The following is a 17,637-nucleotide window of genomic DNA, read 5'->3' as shown; positions in this document are numbered from 1 at the left end:
GGTAAGATTACATAAAACACCGGTATAGACAGAGATCCGGATGGTCAATACTGCATATTAGCTTAAATCATCCACAAGTGGTTGATATGGCGTTGGAAATATAGCTTGTGAGCATCAAATATGCCACTTGAGGAGTTTAATACGTGATGCCGCACTTTTATACACCGTATTGCAAAGTATTGTATTGGGAAATGCTGCATTGGCATGCTTTCCAGACATCTTATATACAGCGTCTTCTAACCTATTACTATCCATTCTTATCCACATCTTGCTACCTTTTGTAAGATAAGCAATAGCCAACGAATGGTAACACACCACACGAAACTAAATAAAAGGCCTTATCTTAGCCATTGAAGAACCTCCTACAATTTCATATATCTTCCACATAGGACGAACCAAAGATTCTGTCACAACAGTCATGCAGAGACTTCGCGGTGCAATCCGTTACTTGGCTGAAGCAAGACGTGCAGTGAGAAGAAGCGGTGCAAACGGCAACGATCGAAACATGGAGGGTTACGAACAAATTCAGGGAGATGGCCAAGAAGCCATTGACTCCCACGATTCTGCGCAGCGACTATCCTTAGATGGACATCTAGAAAACCATCAACCAACGTTGCTAATGAATGGATCAGTCGATTTAGGCCCAGAGCGCACCAATAACATCATCACAAATGAGGAAGCTACACAGGAGAACCCAACAGTCCAAAACAACACATATTCAGTTCTTGGCGACGATATGGTAATATCTTCACTAAATTCAACATTGCCAGCTACATACATTATGGGTTTATCAACTCCCATGGAAATAGAACTTCTGATGCCAGAAGACTATTACAATGATCGTATCACCAATCTCCAACAACAAGGACTAATTTCCATTGGAAGCGAGCCGATATACATACCTACGGAAAGAGAAAATGCTATTATGCAGATCCTCACACCAGTTACTAGCGGCATAGATAAACTTGAACTTTGCTTCTGTGGCGCGCCATACGCGGATACAACGTCAAAAATTGAGAATGATCCGCATGAGGCGGTTAAGTTATCGGAATGTCCTCATGTTTTTGGAAAACATTGTATTGTGCAGTGGTTAAATGAGAATCGGGTGCCCACTTGTCCGATGTGTAGGAAGAGGGTAATTTTGGTGAGGGATGTGCCGGTGGAGTGGATTCAGGATATGTATAGGGTTATTGATTACCATTATTCGCAGCCTGACTAGTATGATTAGATTTGAGGTAATAGTAGAGATTGCGTAGCGGTGGGATCGGGTGGATAGATTGTTGAATTAGCCGGGGGATAGTATCAGTATCAACTTTGATTTTATTAGATGAAAGAGGCTGCAGTTAATTCAATAGCAAATCAATGAATCAATGTTTATGCTCATGATAGATGGTTAGCTTTGCTTTTTTCTTGCGGATGTGATCTAAAGTGCAGTTTGAAAGGAGTTGAACTCATATAGCTATTAAAAGAACTATCAAAATCTCTCGTCATTACCGGAGGCAGACCTTCTTCATTCCCCTTTCGAAAATGACCAATAGTGAAAATGATAAGAACAATGGATAGGATATTAGAATACCGTAGAATTTAGCGCATAGCCATATAAATGAGCAGTACCCATATGCCTAACAACCACTGGTGAGTTACATGACTGCAGTACTATTCTTGCGCTAGTACATATAACTAGACAGTACCAGCCCTTCAATTGTTATATAAACACGAAATTCCTCTTCAAAATATTCTCCATCATCTTAATACACATCAATATCTACAACGAGACCGCTTCTATTTACCTGGCCTTGATTGACTGAAGATACCTCCAACCTTTAGATAATTGAACAACACTTCGACGGTTAACTCCTTATTCCGTCATCCAATATTAACAAAAACCTTCTTCAAAATGTCTGATTTTATGAACTATTTCCGTAGCGTCGGCCGCAACATCAACGGCGTTTTTCATAAGGGTGTCGGTCGTGGATACAAACCCCCAGGTAATCCTCAACACAACTTCGCCAGAGAACCCCCGGGCTATGATGAAGGGTTTGGACGAGCATCGCGCATTGCAAGAACTCAGAAGCATCATGTAGACGTCAACGAGGATGCATACAATGTTCCCGCTACTTCTCGGCTTTACCCAGTGTCGCTGCAACTAACTATTCCTATTTCACCCGCGGATACAAACATACAAATTACCGCTGAGTCATGCATATATCGTGAGCAGGATGATACCACCATGGAAACTCCTCCTCAATCAAGAGAAGTTACCCCTGAACCAGAACTACATCATCTGGTAGATACTATTGCCGCTCAGTCTGCCGTCGAACCAAGAACAGACGATCCTGAGCTAGAACTTCATCAATTGGAAGATACTATCAGTGCTCATTCTACCCTTCGAGTCAGAGTAGATAACTCTCTGCAATCTTCAATCCGTCTGCGAGGCTCGAATATTGACCAAGATACCATGCTACAAGCAAGAACTGTTGGAAATCCAGAACCACGAGCCACAGTATCAAGACTTCCAACGGCTCTTAGGTCTGCGTCCTTGCAAGAAAGATTTGGTAACACTGGCCAGTCCACTTCACCACGAGTGACCTTTCATGCAAATCAATCTGAATATCGACCTGGTGGCAGTGATACTGTTGAGCCAAATTCGGTACAACCAAGAGCTGTAAGTGCTCCACAGCCCGCTTTACGATCAAGTACTCCAGTTGTTTTTGGAGCTGCTTCGTCGCAGCGAAGAGCTGTAGCTGCTCCTTGGACTCCATCGCAATCAAGTATTCCCATTGCTACTAGAGTGGCATCATCACATCAACGTGTCAGAAGGGCTGATCAGCTACCTCCTTCACGCGAAGCCTTTACAACTTCTGCCCGGTTTCCCTTGATGAACGGACAAGATCCAGCCCCCTCAGAGCAAGTCACCTTAACTAGACAGAGACACTGTCACAACGTGGTACCAGAAGAATTCGTCATCCCTAATCGATCTACGCCAAGAATTTATGGTACTCCCCAAGAAAGTTCATTATCAGGAGATCTTCATGTTCTGAGATTGTACAATCCATTTGATGGGGCTGGTAGGCCAAGTTTTGCGACCCATATGCAAACAACTAGTCGCCAGGCTGTACAAAGCAACGGAATCAGTTCAAGCACAGCAGCCGGTAACACATCACGCAATGGGCTTCAAATTACACACCACAACGGTACTGGCAGGTCATCAACTAGTCATCAACATGAACATCGTAGTGGTGCTTGTTACAGTACTAGGTCGAGGAGAGAACTTGCTCATTCCGAAAGCATCGAAAATATGGATGTAGAAATGAACCCTTCAACTGTAGAACCCGTTACCAATTTCTCCAGACTCAGACATCCAGAGCCCACCACTCTATCTAATTTCTCCCCGTATGAGATTCAAAACGAGTATCTAGCCGAAGCATATATGAGACAAACTGGCGGTCCATCCCTTGCCCAAAGACTTAAAGCTGAGCGACCTCGCCGTGGTCTACCTCGGTCACCTGGTATGTACAATCTTCCGACGGTAAATGATGAAATCAATCATACTATTCACCCAAATGACTTCCACAACGATGGATACCATCCCATTGACAGGGATCCCGGTCGACATGCAGAACGCGCACCAGCTCCAGCACACAGTCCAGCTAGTGGTAATTTGAGACAACACCGTGCACGTAACAGTCATGGAAGTCGCCAAAGACGCGCTGCACGCCATCGAACAGCAATTGCTAGGGAAGAAGCACTTGCAAAAGAGAATGAAAGTAAAAAGAGAAAGCGAGAAAGAGACAGAAGAGAAAAATGCATCTATAAGGTTCTAGGCCAAGTCAGTATGAACGATTGTTTCTGCGAGGATGGATATGATGATGCTGGCGAGCCTCATGAACCTGTGAAGATGCTAAATTGTAGGCATGTATTTGGGAGGAGCTGTATTACAGAGTGGTTGATGGTTCATAATACTTGTCCGCTGTGCAGAAGTGAGGTTCCTCTTTCACCTTAAACGGTCCACTTTTGATCAAGAATATGCCTAAGATCGGCTGAGTTTAAATTTTGGAAGGATAGATAGGGAAATGACGGGAAAAATTTGATGATTCAAATATAGATGTAGTTGATTTGGTGTTTACTGGATGGCTTTGATGCAAGATGAAAGGGTTTGGGAAAGTTAGCTTGCGATGAATTTCCAATCATTGTTTGCCACTTGAGCTGGTGCTCAGGAAAAACCAGGCTTCAGATTATAAAATGGAGGAGTGTAGTGCGAAGGGGGTTAATTAGTTGGGAAGGAAAGATTCACCAACCACATTGGTGAAAGATCACATGAGTAAGAATCATGAAGCTGTGGTTTAGCATGGACGTGTATTGAGTATTTATTATGGTTTCATTAGGCTTATGGCAAATATTTACGAAAAAGAATGTTATCTCTCCTATTATAAACAGGCTGATAAAAAATTAGGCAGAGAGAATGCAAATTACCTCTATAAATACTGCGTAATGCACGTGACCTGTATATAGTGACTATTCAATATTATCCATGCCTCGGAGCTATTTGCATGTACATGTATGTATGCGGACGGCTACTTTATAACTTTTGTTTCATATTTTGATGTCATATTACACAAAGATTGGAGGGGGATAATAGAGGAATAGTACAGCGGACGAATCAAGCATACAGCGATTATAAATATCGTACGGATTAATCGAAGTTATAGGAGATTTATATAACTAAAGGGTTGCAGGAGTCAATCAGTGCTTGAATCTAACATATAAAGACCAGATACTTATTCTGGACTACGAAGCACAGAGTATGGATACCATCTAGCGATCTTTGATGTGGCCATATTTAGGTGACCTAAATATGGTTTTTTGATTTCCTCAGAGCTTAGATTTTGAAAGATTCCACGGTTCTTTTAAGTCTCCAATCCTCGGGCACTTCAAATACTCACTTTTGATGTAGATTGTGAATTATCGTAATCATTGGGTAGAGGTTTAGCTTCCTTGACGGAGGTGAAACTCTTAGACGATATCTTGTCTTTAATTGAAGCTTTATTAAATTTTCTATATAAATAATATTTACTGCTTTCAATGTGTACCTAATATGTGATACAGAATGTATAATATTAAAAGAGTACGATGATTAAAGCTAGCTAGGTATTATTTATGATTCTGTCAGTAGCCAAATGGCCAATCTTATCATAAGAGGGCTCTTTCGTTATCTTCTTATATTATATCTGTGGGCACTAGACAGAGATCTTGGTGGAAAGACTTTTAGTTAATAAAATGTATCCGATATTTTTTAGGAAAGTTCTTAAAAAGGTTTAGTGTGTTGAACTAAATCCTTTTAAGGACTTTATTTTTATATAAATTCTATCCCCCAGATAGTTGATTAGAAGTTTTATTTACAAAGAGGGTAGCGCCCTTCGATAAAAAAAATGGTACCGTCGGTCCCTAGATGGCTCAAGTGGGACATCGCAAGAGAAGAGCGAGCACCACGAAATCACCTATACCACATGTAAATAGACATTCAGTTCCTAGTACATAACCCACTTTCAAATATTCACTACTATTAGTGAGACTAGTGGCGACCGATATGACTCCTTGGCATCCTCTGCACCTCAAACACAACAAGCCCTTGGAATTAACGTAGGCTATGCTGCATTGAGAGACAATCTTGATATCCCAAGTTATTGCTGCCGTACTTTGGTGGTATTATACCATACGCCTGGGTGCTTGCATCTGCCTATTCCAATTTTTTAATAGCCTCCTCTATAAAAACCTCAATCACCACATCGATCATCCTCTATCCTCAATTAAATAATTCAATTTTCAAATCATCAAATGCAAGACATAGCACATATAAAGCAACACAAAGAAATTACAATTTACCTTCGAATTCCGAATATCAAAACATCCAAACGTGAGAGTTATGCCATCTGAGGAAAATAGCGCGTCGGGCCCTGCAGGTCCGTATCATACAGAATATCAAGGGGATTCTGAATCTCTTGAGCTTAATGAGAGTGTTTACGACGGGGACATTTCAGATGATCTTACCGATAACGAGCTCCAAGACGCTGAGCTTAGTGAGCGCCTTCACCAAGAGGTTTCGGATTATTTTTCGCGGAATGTAATGGACAGGCAGCACATTTTTGGGGCTTTTAGGCTCTATGAACGCATTTTGATTGAGCATCGTGGTAGGAGCAACAGCAGGGTGCTTAGGGCGGCAGATTTTAGGGAGCAGGTAGCTGGATTCTCAAATGTTTTCATGAGATATTTGATCCATGTCAGGAATCCAGCAATCAAGCTTGGAACAAGAGATCAGGCTATCGACAACCTTTTGATTCCAGCACCAGTTGATGAGACACAAGCAGAATTGGAACCATGTCCCATCTGCAACGAAACATTTGAGGCAGCAACAGGGGATGGTAAGAGTCGTACAAACCATGAAGCTTGCATGTTGCCCGACTGTAAGCATGTTTTCGGGAGGGAATGTATTGGCAAGTGGCTGAAGAAAGCGGGAAAGAACACTTGTCCAATGTGCCGCGCCAAGATCGACCTTTCTTCTTTTCGCGCTTCAAATACTTTTAAGGGGCTAAGGGAACTAATGGCTGGTGTGCGTCGATAATGGAGGTGAATTTTATTTGGGAATAATCGTTGGGGATACTGCTAGTTCACGGAGTAGGGCGATATTTTGTATCTGGAGTGGTGAAAGCTGGCATTTTGGTGGGACTTGTGAATTATTTCTCACAAACAGAATTGAATAGCTGAGCGATGCAATGATCTTGGAGAAAGAATACAGGAGCAGAGAACAACAATTTTATCAGAAATCCTTCAATTGAACTACCTAATAAGATGAAAGTGAACAATTGTCCTAAATAGCTGGAAGTCGAGACCAGAAGTAGTGAAGAATTCATATCCATCACTCCACATTACAAGAGAGGATTATAGGTAGAAATGAGAGAAGAATGATACTTCTTGTGAGTCTTTAGTTTGGTTCATGAACTAAATTAAATGTGTGTGTTATCTATAGAGCCAATGAACTAGTTATCTTCCGATGGTCTTTCCTGGTACATTTTTGGAGTCTTCATGATCTTTCCCAATACAGTTTTAGGATGAATTTTGAATGACCAGACTTGAACCTTGTGGAGCTTTTGATTTTTTGAAATGGAAGTGACCTTTAGCACATTTCATTCACATCCACGCTAATAACTGCTTAAAAGTTGATATAAGGTTTAGAATTGCTTTATCACTTAAGGTATAATTTGATGAAGTTGTCATAAATTAAATTTTTGATTTTCTCGATTAAAATGATTTCATGAAAATATTCAAGGATTAGTTTTGGAAACATAATATGAAATTGAGTGTAGTCGTCGCTTAATTTTTAACTTCATACATCACACATTTCATCTCATCACCCCGGCAACGCCGCACCCACCCCGAACTCACAACGACATTTGCGACCAAATACCAATATTAATGACACTATAATGAAACTTAAAGGATACAAAGACATTCAATTCAGGAAATCTTCATGTAACTCAAGATCCATTTACAACTTCGTCGACATTCCAATCACAGGCCAAAAGAATATTTTACCAAGGCCACGTAAATTTGGAGTCATCCGACGAAACACAGCATAACTTCAATTATATCCAAGCTCGTATAATATCAACCCCTCGGCAATACATAAAGTCTAAATTCATCACGATGTCAAAATATATCGGAGAGCGTTTATGCTCTCTTTCTTGGCAAGAAAATGAAAAAAAAAAAATACATAGAGAACGAGGAATATCGACTTTCTCAAGATGACTTGAACAGGGATCGCCTTGAAAATCCAAACTATAGCGTTCGTCGATTAATGAACATGAGGTATCAAAGATCTATTGAAACTCGGTCGGAGCTCGATACCCAAGGAGCCCCCATCAAGCTACGAGAGCAATTCAGCCGCCAGTTCTGGTCCGACATCAAGTGTGGCTGTCACCAAAGAGAGTTTCGTGAAAAAGAAAAAGGAAATATGCTATGTGACGGGGCTCATGGTTCTAGTACGATACATAAACCTGGTCTGGACTTTTCGTCGCACCGGTTCAACGTCGCACACAGTCCATCTGCTCAAAATCCATCATCAAATATGATACCTAGAAGTCTTCAGCAAAATAAAGGACTGCATAAACAGAGCATCCAATTTCAGATTTTTTCCGCTATTCGGAAAAATCAACAGGGAGGGTCGGAACTTCGTGCGCCACACGCATCTCATCAATCCTATGCTGCATTAACCACTTCTCCTGTAGCAATAGATGGAATTATTCCACGAGAGAGCACGCAATCATACCAAGGAGCGGTCACGCAGACGGACGAAGCCCTACACCCATTTTTGCCATATGGGTCTATGTAGATAAGTCGAGGTAATGCCACTGATAGACAAGCTAGGTTCAATGGCGTATCATTCAATTCATCTCAAACTCTCGCATTTCCGAAAATAACTGGCTCCATGATAGATGGCCCTCAAGCAAACTTCTCGCTTCCTACAATAGATCGTACCTTACCGCAAAGAACAAACTTCCGAGTCGCAGCAATGGAAAGACATCAAGAGTTACTTCAGTTTTTTCGTGAACCAACGGAAATATCCGCAAGAACAAAATTAGAGGCTGTGGAAATCGATGAAAATGCAGAAACAAACCAAACCTCTGGTGCAAACAACATCAGACAGCTACCATCGGTAGAAGTTAGGGAAGCTGCGGCAAATGCAGCTGATGAGGCAAGCGATACAAACATAATCAGACCGTCGTTGCAACTGCGGATTGCAGGCGAAATGGAGATATCTAGAAGACGAAATCAGCACTCGTATGATCTAAGACTCGAACGGATCAAAGAACTTCTTGTTCCCGGAAATGTGAATGATTCGGATGTCTGCCCTATTTGTGAAGGGACATATACTGTACCCTTAGAGGCTCTAACTAATATCACAGAAAGGCACATGTGCGCAAATTGTTATGTAGAATATACTACAATCCACATCCCGGTAACACTCATGACGCCTGTGCTATGCCAGATTGCCTACATGTCTTTGGCAGATGCTGTATTATGAAGTGGTTGACTAACCACCAGACCTGTCCAATGTGCCGGAACATGTTGGATCTTCCATAGAGGATTTCTTCTGACGATGAAACTTCAGATAGGTGGTGACCGAGTGCTTGAAGCGAGTGACGGGGTGGTGTAACGAATAAATTCTTGAAATCGTGGTCCGCAGCCTCGTGCAATACAGTCTTGTTGGCGACTGGGCCAATTCCAATCCACTATTCTTCGAAACAAAATCTCAAATTTCCGCATCATTATCTAGGGTTGAGCGGGCTTTGTGGCATCTCGCAGACAAAAATGAAAACATCGGTTTTCTAATCGGCTCTTGATTGGCTCGGCTAGCGACAGTGGAGATTGACACACAGCGGTGATTGGCAGATGGTAATAGCTAGCTATACCGAAGCTCAATAGGGTCTATCAATGATGGTTCTTAGTTTTTCTGCTTTTATTCGGGGATTTCGGTCGCATGTTCAATTTAATTGATGGATGCCCAGCGAACTAGAAGGGTATTTCTACTCAGCTAATGTTAAATCACTGAGTCGGGTGTGTGTCTTCAGGAAAAGCGTTGGTACAAATATATAATTTTTTGAAAAAAAAAAAGTCAAACAGGCCTTTTCACTAACAGGAAATGCTCTTATGCTATTGTACAACTATGAGCCTGTGTATATGAAATAAATAAGCTTAAATTGCTTAAATAGATACTATGAATTCATTACTTGAATATAGTACTTTCTATAAAATCAGGATGAATAACACAAAAATCTCCAGACCTTTTTACTTAAAATTACTAAAAAGTACTAGTTCTCACTTTTGTTCCTTTCATCACACCCATGTAATATCAAAAATGCTTATAATATTCTGCAAGTATTGTTCTGTATCATCTCCTATCTACTGTACACTCTCTAACCTCATCCAATCACTAATCTAGGCCCAATTTTCATAGTTATTCACTTATTAACACCATTCACTCAATTTTACCATACTGTTTTTTTACTGTTTCACTTTTTAAAACTACTATAAGGCTGTACTTGAGCAAATTTTAATTTGAATAAACACAACATTGATAAGATAATGAATGCGATAGCGTACAAGGCACCCCTTTAAATACATCTCAAACTCCACCCTCAAAAACCATTTTCCTATCCATTTATTAAATCTCCAAATACTATCATCAAAAAGTGCACAAAACTCCAACGAGTATCCGATTTTCAAACACACCACAAAATCACTTTCCTGTCATCTAAATCTCATCAGAAACCATGCCTGCAGAAACATTCCATACGTTCCTTGCTCCCCCACCAAGGTACAATTTCAACCGCCCCGGGAGCGCAAGAACTGCCAATGCCCCAAACCTGTTGATCGCTATCAAGTCACATGGCATAACACTCAACATCATATCGCCCGGCGGGAGCATGTCACCCGAACACCCGGAATTCGAAAATATTGTCCTCGCAGCTATCGATATCGCAAGTGATGGCGCTCCAAGATTATCCGTTGGCAAACTCTATTTCAATCCTATCCTCCTTGGAGAATTGCGAGATGTAACTCTGGTTACTCGGGATGGAAAGGAGACAATGTTGTTTGTTGAAATATTCTGCAGCCATAAGTATCGAGCTAAAGCCATCGAGAATATGCTTCAATCGGTTGATGCTGGAGCTTTGAAGTTGGATAAATGTAGTATCTGTATGGAGTCGTTTGATGCGGCTAATGAAAATAAATTCAACGATCATAGAACAGCCAAGTTGCCCGAATGTGGACATGTTTTTGGTCGATACTGCATCACTAATTGGTTGGAGATGAACAGCACATGTCCGATGTGTCGAGAAGAAGTGGAGCTGGTACTTGAATTCGATCTACGAGTATGGGTGGATTGTGACTGGCAGATGCTTTAGTCGTTGAATTGTCTTGTGGCCATTAGGAGTTGAGGAAAGATTGATCAATCGCTTGCGTTTATTTCAGTGTTCAGAATCCGCTAATAGACACGCAAATAGATGTAAAATAGGAGAGCAAACATTCATGATGTATCCATTATATGCCTTTCCTTGACACAATTGTGACTAACCAACAAAATAATAAACTTTGGGATAACTTGAGACAGGTTTTCAAGCATAAGAGATTAGAACCTTGATACTCCCCTTTCCATACTATATTATCCCAAATCATAAAATTAACCAACGACTGGAAGTTGTTTTCCCATTCCCTCTCGAATAAAATGCTATTTATAGTTAGTTTCAACCACCAAACCCCGAAAAAGCCTCTAATTTTATCAAGAGCATCTAATATATACACAACATACCAAGCACATAATCTTTTATCAAGGTAGACTTAAGTTTTCAAAATTTCTCACATCATATCAATCATCATATGACGTATATTGAACTTCCAAATATCAAAAATAATCAATCTGCCCGACCCATTCTATTAACAGCAAATAGAACAGGACTTCAATATCACAATAATGAGATAGATTAGTAGGAAATAGTTTCGTATGCTAAAATTAGGTAACCATGATACGGATTTAAGATACATATATCAAGGCCGCAGGACCTAATGAATACAAACCCTAGATGCTTGACTTGTAGTGACTAATTTGCGTAAACAGGTTTCATGGAGGTACGGTACGAAACCTCTGTATACATAATTACATGTGACATTTATGATGGCGCAGGTTTATGACGTTTATGAATCATGCGTATACATACCGTATCAATGATATTTGACGTTTACAAATTAGCGCTGGCGGTAGGAATGCGTGTTGAGGTTGTTCACGGTTCATGTAAGATCTTATTAGCACCGGCTGTATAGGAGAATCGTACTTTATCTACTTCTATCGTCGGGTACTTAATAGCTAGCCACCTCCCCTCCAATAATCTTTCTTACACTTTCATCAAGGCATTGACAGCGATACTTCGATCACACCAAGAAGCTTTTATCAGAAGCTTTAGTACTATCTCAGCCCAGTCCTCCATTCGCTGTGTTTTCAACTCTTTCCAGCTACACCAACGAGCACTTATCACTATGTCTTTACTCAATTGTATTCGTGGGAACTTCAAAGCTCGTGCTGAGCGTAAACGCCAAGCTATTGACGACTTTAACAAACATGAGGACGAAGAGACTTCTTCTGAAAGTTTTGCCAAACAGAACCCTGTTCTGCTTGATGAAGCTACTTCCTCTGGGGAGCGCACATCCGAGGAAAATTTTACGTGTACCACCCGAAAATCAACCCATCGTACTTCCAACTTTGCCTTTCGAGCCACAGAAGAAAGCCCTACATCTACCTCTACATCTACCTCGACCACTACCACTACCAATCGTCGAACTATCAGCAGTCGGTCATCACAGGCCACAACGCTTCGTGGCCCTGCTCTACATAATGACTTGAATGAAGATCTTGATAGCGAAGATGTCGGTGGTAATGATTCATCCACCGCACCACCATCCCCAGTCTCTAGAAATCATGATCGTTCCAGCATGTCTTCTCATCCCTCCATCACACTTCAAAGTTCTCATCAGGCCAACGGCCTCCACCGTCAATGGTTGAATAACCGTCGACGAATTAATCACCGCTTGCTTCCAGAAAACAATAACTATCTATCAGTGGAGCACCATCAAGACTTCGGTGCACCTCTAGAGAGAGTTAACGCAAGACAACCCCATCCAAGTTTGAGCACCGGAGTGCAAGATCAGGTTGGAAACCAAATGGATCGAGGTCCTGAACATCCTTATTTTGACTTTAAGACAGAGAATCCAGATCTCGAAGATGCTTGGGCCAACAGTGATCGCGCACAAACAGATTATTTGGAGCTACTCTTTGGGTCACCTCAAGCCCCACTATAATACCCTCAATTTTCACCGAATCAAGATCTTCATCGTCAGGCCCAGGCTGTTCGATTGGCCTAAGTATGTTGTAACTGGGCGGGGCGGAGAGATTTCTGTCTGGGGAAATGGTCGAGTGGGAAAGACAGATTTTAAACCTTCTGCATGAGGGATGGATTTGAGGATTTTCTGGTCCGATGAATAAACTCGGAGGCGTTGGCAACAAGACGGAAGGGAGTTCATTATTTTTCTTAAGTTTTCACATGTCATTTTTACGTCAACTATTTTATGATGATGCTGCATAGATATCCATTTTGAGATGCGATGTATTTCCTTGAGCATTTGGGATATGATGATTTTCACTTTTTTTCCCGGCACGATGGTGAGATGGATTAGATGTTTCTTAATTATTAGAACCAAAAAAAATTATTATAGTAAAATCTTTCGTGAGAGTCAATAATTGTGAATATGTGAGCAGTAATGGTCAATTTTTCTGTCTGGTATTGAGTAGAGGATTATCTACCCTTTTTTTCCCCAATTCTTTCTCAGTCTGGATAGAAATACTGCTAAACTACTTCCGAATCAGCACTTAGTGACATAAGCAGTTCAAATAGAAATTCTTCGAAGCTAGTTTAGTTGAGCTTATATCCCACTTACTTGAAGCTAGCTGCAGCACCGTCTCCAGACCAATGGCACAGGCTTTTCTCTTGAAAAGACCCTAGAAAACCCAAAGATAAAACATTGAAAATAACTCTTATAGATGGTAAAGGCACATAGATGACAATTAAAGCAATAGATAGTGAAGAGGAGTGAGAGATGAGATATAATTTCCACAATATAGTCGTCGGGGAAAATAGGGGAAGATGACTGTGAGGCATGTTTTCACGGCCGGCACCTGAGGAAAATTGCATTCAGAACCAAGTCTTGAGCCTCAAGTTTGCGACAAGCCTTTGAATAACTAGTACTTCCATAATTGGCAAGGTGGAAGAGCAACAGAGAAGCTTATTCTCCACACTCCTGCTGCATAGAGTATAAGCCCAAACTCTATCCACATGTCCTATTTCCTTAGCGCCAGTATTTGAACGTTTGAAAAAGCTTAAACTGTGTTGGTGGGAACACTAAACTAGATGAACGACATCACTCAAGATAGATATAAGAAAAATGATCAAAAACAGCGAGCTAAGTATGGATCAGATTCAAATACGGAGAAACCAACCATACGATTTACAAGAACATACTGAAATACTGACACAGCAGGTTTTGACACAGATAGTACAGTTTTCTTCAATTTAAGCGAGCTAGAGAAAGTCGCGGCATTTATACTGAGAGATCAATCATCGTTAACATCTTCACCTTTTTATTTTTTATCACTTCCTCCTCAAAAGTTCTTAAGAGAGTCAAGAGAGAAGAACCAATCTCGAGACCCGATTCTTCACAAGAACTTCGTTCTCCCAAAAACTTCATTCGTCTTTCCATAAAAACAACTTCAACCTTCTCATCATAACCTCAAACTTTCTAACAATAATCTGAATTTCCAACAGCAGATTTCAATTTCTCTGCCAAAAACTAACCATGGCACGAATTCTCGCTCCGATCGTTCGTTACAACGATTCACAATGGCGCGCAATAAAATCCAGTACGTTTACATTCTTCAACTCGCACTGCGGTCTTCCATCTCAATCATCTTGTTTCAAAAGAGCCATTCAACTAACATAAAAGTAGAAGCAAATAACAATCATTCATCTCTCAAGCCCGAAGATATCGAAATCATCAAAGAGGTTATTAGGGTTCACAATGCTATTTGTATGTCCATCTATCTATCCACTCATCCTAATATTGTCGCGCTGTTCCAATATCTGGATAACAACAACCCAACCTGGAAACCAAAACTAATGCGCAAATTACAGTGAATAATACAGATCCGACACCTCTTCCACAATTCCAAGATTCCATTAGATATGATGAAAGACAAGTTATCAGGTACTTCCTTTGGAGTAGAGGTACGCATCTCCCCACTTTTTACTTCAATACCCCGAAAGAACATGGCACCATTTCTCCTTGCTCCCTTTCACCCCTTCTTGGACCCTCCCAAACCCTAAGATTCCCACTAATCCACCAGTAGTCAGAGAAAACAACAGCACATTCACCCTTATCAGTACCTACTACCTTCCCAAGCGCCGTCCTCAGGGCTGGGGTAGTAAGCAGCAGAAACAAGCAGATGAGGCTATGAGACCAAGAAGAGATTCGCGGGGAACTACATATGGATTCGTGAGAAGACCTGAGAGAAAGGTTGATGATGCAGTTGAAGATACTGCTGTGGAGAGTGGCGAACCAGAGGGAAGTGAGGTCGCCGCTAATGAAGATAGAGGTGATATTGGGGTTGGAAGTGAAAATGGGACCCTAGCCATGGGAACTAGTCCTCATGCGAAGCAAAATCCTACCGGGGAAAACAGTTCTGGTGGGGAAAGAAGAATTCGACGTTTGAAATTGAAATCGAATACCAGCCATGAGTTCGTTCGTCGGAGCGAAAGAAGAATTGGAGGTGAAGTCGCTAATAAGAACCTTGAAACTAGTATGGAGGGTACTGGAGAGTTTGTCATGAACGAGAATACGGACAAGACCAAGGGTATGAGCAGTTTGGAAACATCGCAGGATTCGACAGATTCGAAAGGATCGAGCGAGTCAACTCCAAGTGATGAGATGAATGATACACTTATTGAAAACGGTACTCTTTCCAACAACACGTACGTATCACCATACACCCCTCTCAGCACCGTCTATAAATCACCATACACACCCATCCCAGAAATCAACGACAAGATCCCAAATAGCAAAAATGCCATCTCAGGGGAAGATATTAACAATACATCTGCTTCTAGTTTCGTCGCGGAAGATAACAAGCATCAAGATAGCAATAGCAATAGCAATACCGCTATTTCTGCTCAAGTTCCCGAGGAAGATATGTCCCCTAGCTCGACTAATAAATTACCATATGATCCATTTTCCAACGCGGGGTATCAGATCGAAGAATGCGATAGTAGTCTTACGTTTTTGGGTCTAGGTGCGGATGGGGAGCGTGATAATGCTGTGTTTGAAGAGATGGATGTGGATGGGTGAATTGGCGGTGGAGAGTCTGCTTGTTCAATGTGCGGATGAAATGATAGATGCTTATTCTACATTTACAGATTGGTTGATGAAGCTTGGAGTCGGTGGAGATGGATGGGCAGACTTAGATGGGTTTAATAGAGGGTTGGTGGTGAGGGCAGGCATGATTTAGATATAGACATATTAGACATGGCGTGCAAAAGTTTGAGAATATTTGAATACAAAGTTATACAGGCTGGGAGGTGGAACAAGATGCTATAATGAGAAACAAAGAAGGCAGAGAAGAAACTGTTGACCTCCTGGGATCTTGGCAGCATATGCATATATAGTACATATGCATATAAGGAGCAAACAAAACTCAACTTTTAATTCATTCTTTCCTTTTTGGTATACTGTTTGTTTGCTTTCAATATTTTGATTTCAAAGCACTTTAATTCCGAAGGCTGAATACCCAACCTATTCCTTCATTTTTTTGAATATATGCTCGCAGCTTAACTGCTTAGCTAGAGAATCAATCAATTCAATCTGATACTCTTTCTAGTCTCAAGAAACCCAACAGAAACAAATTGTTAGAATATGGCAATACAATATAAGGTCAATATAAGGTCACAAACTGCATGATCATTGAAGGATAATAAATCCAGAATAATATGTAAAATTCCAAGATAGTGTTACGAGGTTTGCCGTCTAGATCATGTGGAAGTGCTCTAGGCTCTCAAGGTAGTTTATAACTAAATGTCAAGCAAGGATTTAAAATAATGATAATAATGATATACAATTTGTAATTAATAGTAAAGTATATTAAATGATTGATTTTGAGTATGAAGCTTTATATAAAGAAAATCTATCTTGATTATATAAACCTTTATACTTTTATAATTATTGATGATTCTTTATAATCATTAATAATCATTTATATCATAATCCCTAATGATCCTTAATGATCCTTAATGATCATTACTGATCACTTGTGATCATGTGTCTTGGTCATATAATGATAGTTGTATAGCCCGTCGTAACAGATAGGAAATGAAACAATGAAACAATGAAACAGAGTAATACTTTTTCATGAACTGAACCCGTTTCTTGAAATTCCATTGATTAATGTAATTGATAGGATTCATGAGGTGAAAAAGGAAAAAAAAAAGAAAAAAAATATATATATATATTATAATAATAATAATAATAATAATAATAATAATAATAATAATAATAATAATAATAATAATAATAATAATAACTGGACCCATAGAAAACTTTACATCAAGGAATTTTGAACTATTGATTGATTCAACCCAACCCAATGTAACGATACTATACTGGAGGCAGCGGCTGCCTAAGGTTTTGTCTGGTTGGTAGTTGTGGGTTAAGGCTTTATCACTGGTCTTCACTTGGAAGTGAAGTCGTTACTAGATCAAGTAGAATGTAGGTAAACTAATTGATAACTAAGTTGAGCACGAAGCTCTTAGACTATGAAACTATCTTAACTATATACTTCTGAATGTTATTGGATAGCCTGGATAGACTGGTCTACCTGGGCTATCCCCTAGACTGGATAGACTAGGCTATCCAGTCTATCCATCACGTGATCCTTAGAAGGCCTCAGGACACTAATCCTGGGACGATTCTGATCCTAGGATAATTGTG

At 40.4% G+C, this 17,637-nt stretch overlaps 8 protein-coding genes across 8 annotated transcripts; 7 read left to right on the top strand and 1 right to left on the bottom strand.

Annotated features, from left to right (window-relative positions):
• Positions 1-418: 418 nt before the first annotated feature.
• Positions 419-1,219, top strand: SS1G_06901 (predicted protein; the record flags this gene model as incomplete). The annotated part of the gene is made up of 1 exon (XM_001592610.1): positions 419-1,219. The coding sequence occupies one exon, from the start codon at positions 419-421 to the stop codon at positions 1,217-1,219; it is 801 nt and encodes a 266-aa protein (XP_001592660.1).
• A 678-nt stretch (positions 1,220-1,897) lies between these two features.
• On the top strand, positions 1,898-4,819 carry SS1G_06900 (predicted protein; the record flags this gene model as incomplete). Its single annotated transcript, XM_001592609.1, has 4 exons — positions 1,898-3,509; positions 3,621-3,908; positions 4,454-4,504; positions 4,770-4,819. 4 exons carry the CDS (start codon positions 1,898-1,900, stop codon positions 4,817-4,819), a joined length of 2,001 nt encoding a protein of 666 aa, XP_001592659.1.
• Positions 4,820-5,923: 1,104 nt separating this feature from the next.
• On the top strand, positions 5,924-6,850 carry SS1G_06899 (predicted protein; the record flags this gene model as incomplete). Its single annotated transcript, XM_001592608.1, has 2 exons — positions 5,924-6,461; positions 6,759-6,850. The coding sequence occupies 2 exons, from the start codon at positions 5,924-5,926 to the stop codon at positions 6,848-6,850; spliced, it is 630 nt and encodes a 209-aa protein (XP_001592658.1).
• A 1,008-nt stretch (positions 6,851-7,858) lies between these two features.
• On the top strand, positions 7,859-9,152 carry SS1G_06898 (predicted protein; the record flags this gene model as incomplete). The annotated part of the gene is made up of 4 exons (XM_001592607.1): positions 7,859-8,217; positions 8,422-8,835; positions 8,961-9,013; positions 9,100-9,152. 4 exons carry the CDS (start codon positions 7,859-7,861, stop codon positions 9,150-9,152), a joined length of 879 nt encoding a protein of 292 aa, XP_001592657.1.
• A 1,176-nt stretch (positions 9,153-10,328) lies between these two features.
• Positions 10,329-10,961, top strand: SS1G_06897 (predicted protein; the record flags this gene model as incomplete). Its single annotated transcript, XM_001592606.1, has 1 exon — positions 10,329-10,961. One exon carries the CDS (start codon positions 10,329-10,331, stop codon positions 10,959-10,961), a length of 633 nt encoding a protein of 210 aa, XP_001592656.1.
• Positions 10,962-12,087: 1,126 nt separating this feature from the next.
• SS1G_06896 (predicted protein) lies at positions 12,088-12,906 on the top strand (the record flags this gene model as incomplete). The annotated part of the gene is made up of 1 exon (XM_001592605.1): positions 12,088-12,906. One exon carries the CDS (start codon positions 12,088-12,090, stop codon positions 12,904-12,906), a length of 819 nt encoding a protein of 272 aa, XP_001592655.1.
• A 545-nt stretch (positions 12,907-13,451) lies between these two features.
• Positions 13,452-13,763, bottom strand: SS1G_06895 (predicted protein; the record flags this gene model as incomplete). The annotated part of the gene is made up of 2 exons (XM_001592604.1): positions 13,452-13,512; positions 13,543-13,763. The coding sequence occupies 2 exons, from the start codon at positions 13,761-13,763 to the stop codon at positions 13,452-13,454; spliced, it is 282 nt and encodes a 93-aa protein (XP_001592654.1).
• A 694-nt stretch (positions 13,764-14,457) lies between these two features.
• SS1G_06894 (predicted protein) lies at positions 14,458-16,162 on the top strand (the record flags this gene model as incomplete). Its single annotated transcript, XM_001592603.1, has 6 exons — positions 14,458-14,521; positions 14,608-14,688; positions 14,793-14,885; positions 15,005-15,629; positions 15,765-15,946; positions 16,071-16,162. 6 exons carry the CDS (start codon positions 14,458-14,460, stop codon positions 16,160-16,162), a joined length of 1,137 nt encoding a protein of 378 aa, XP_001592653.1.
• Positions 16,163-17,637: the final 1,475 nt, after the last annotated feature.

This window comes from Sclerotinia sclerotiorum, genomic scaffold (assembly GCF_000146945.2).
Source record: "Sclerotinia sclerotiorum 1980 UF-70 scaffold_8 genomic scaffold, whole genome shotgun sequence".
In the NCBI taxonomy this organism is placed as follows: domain Eukaryota; kingdom Fungi; phylum Ascomycota; class Leotiomycetes; order Helotiales; family Sclerotiniaceae; genus Sclerotinia; species Sclerotinia sclerotiorum.
Note: the sequence above shows the minus strand (reverse complement) of the source record. Positions and strands in the feature narration are given on the sequence as shown.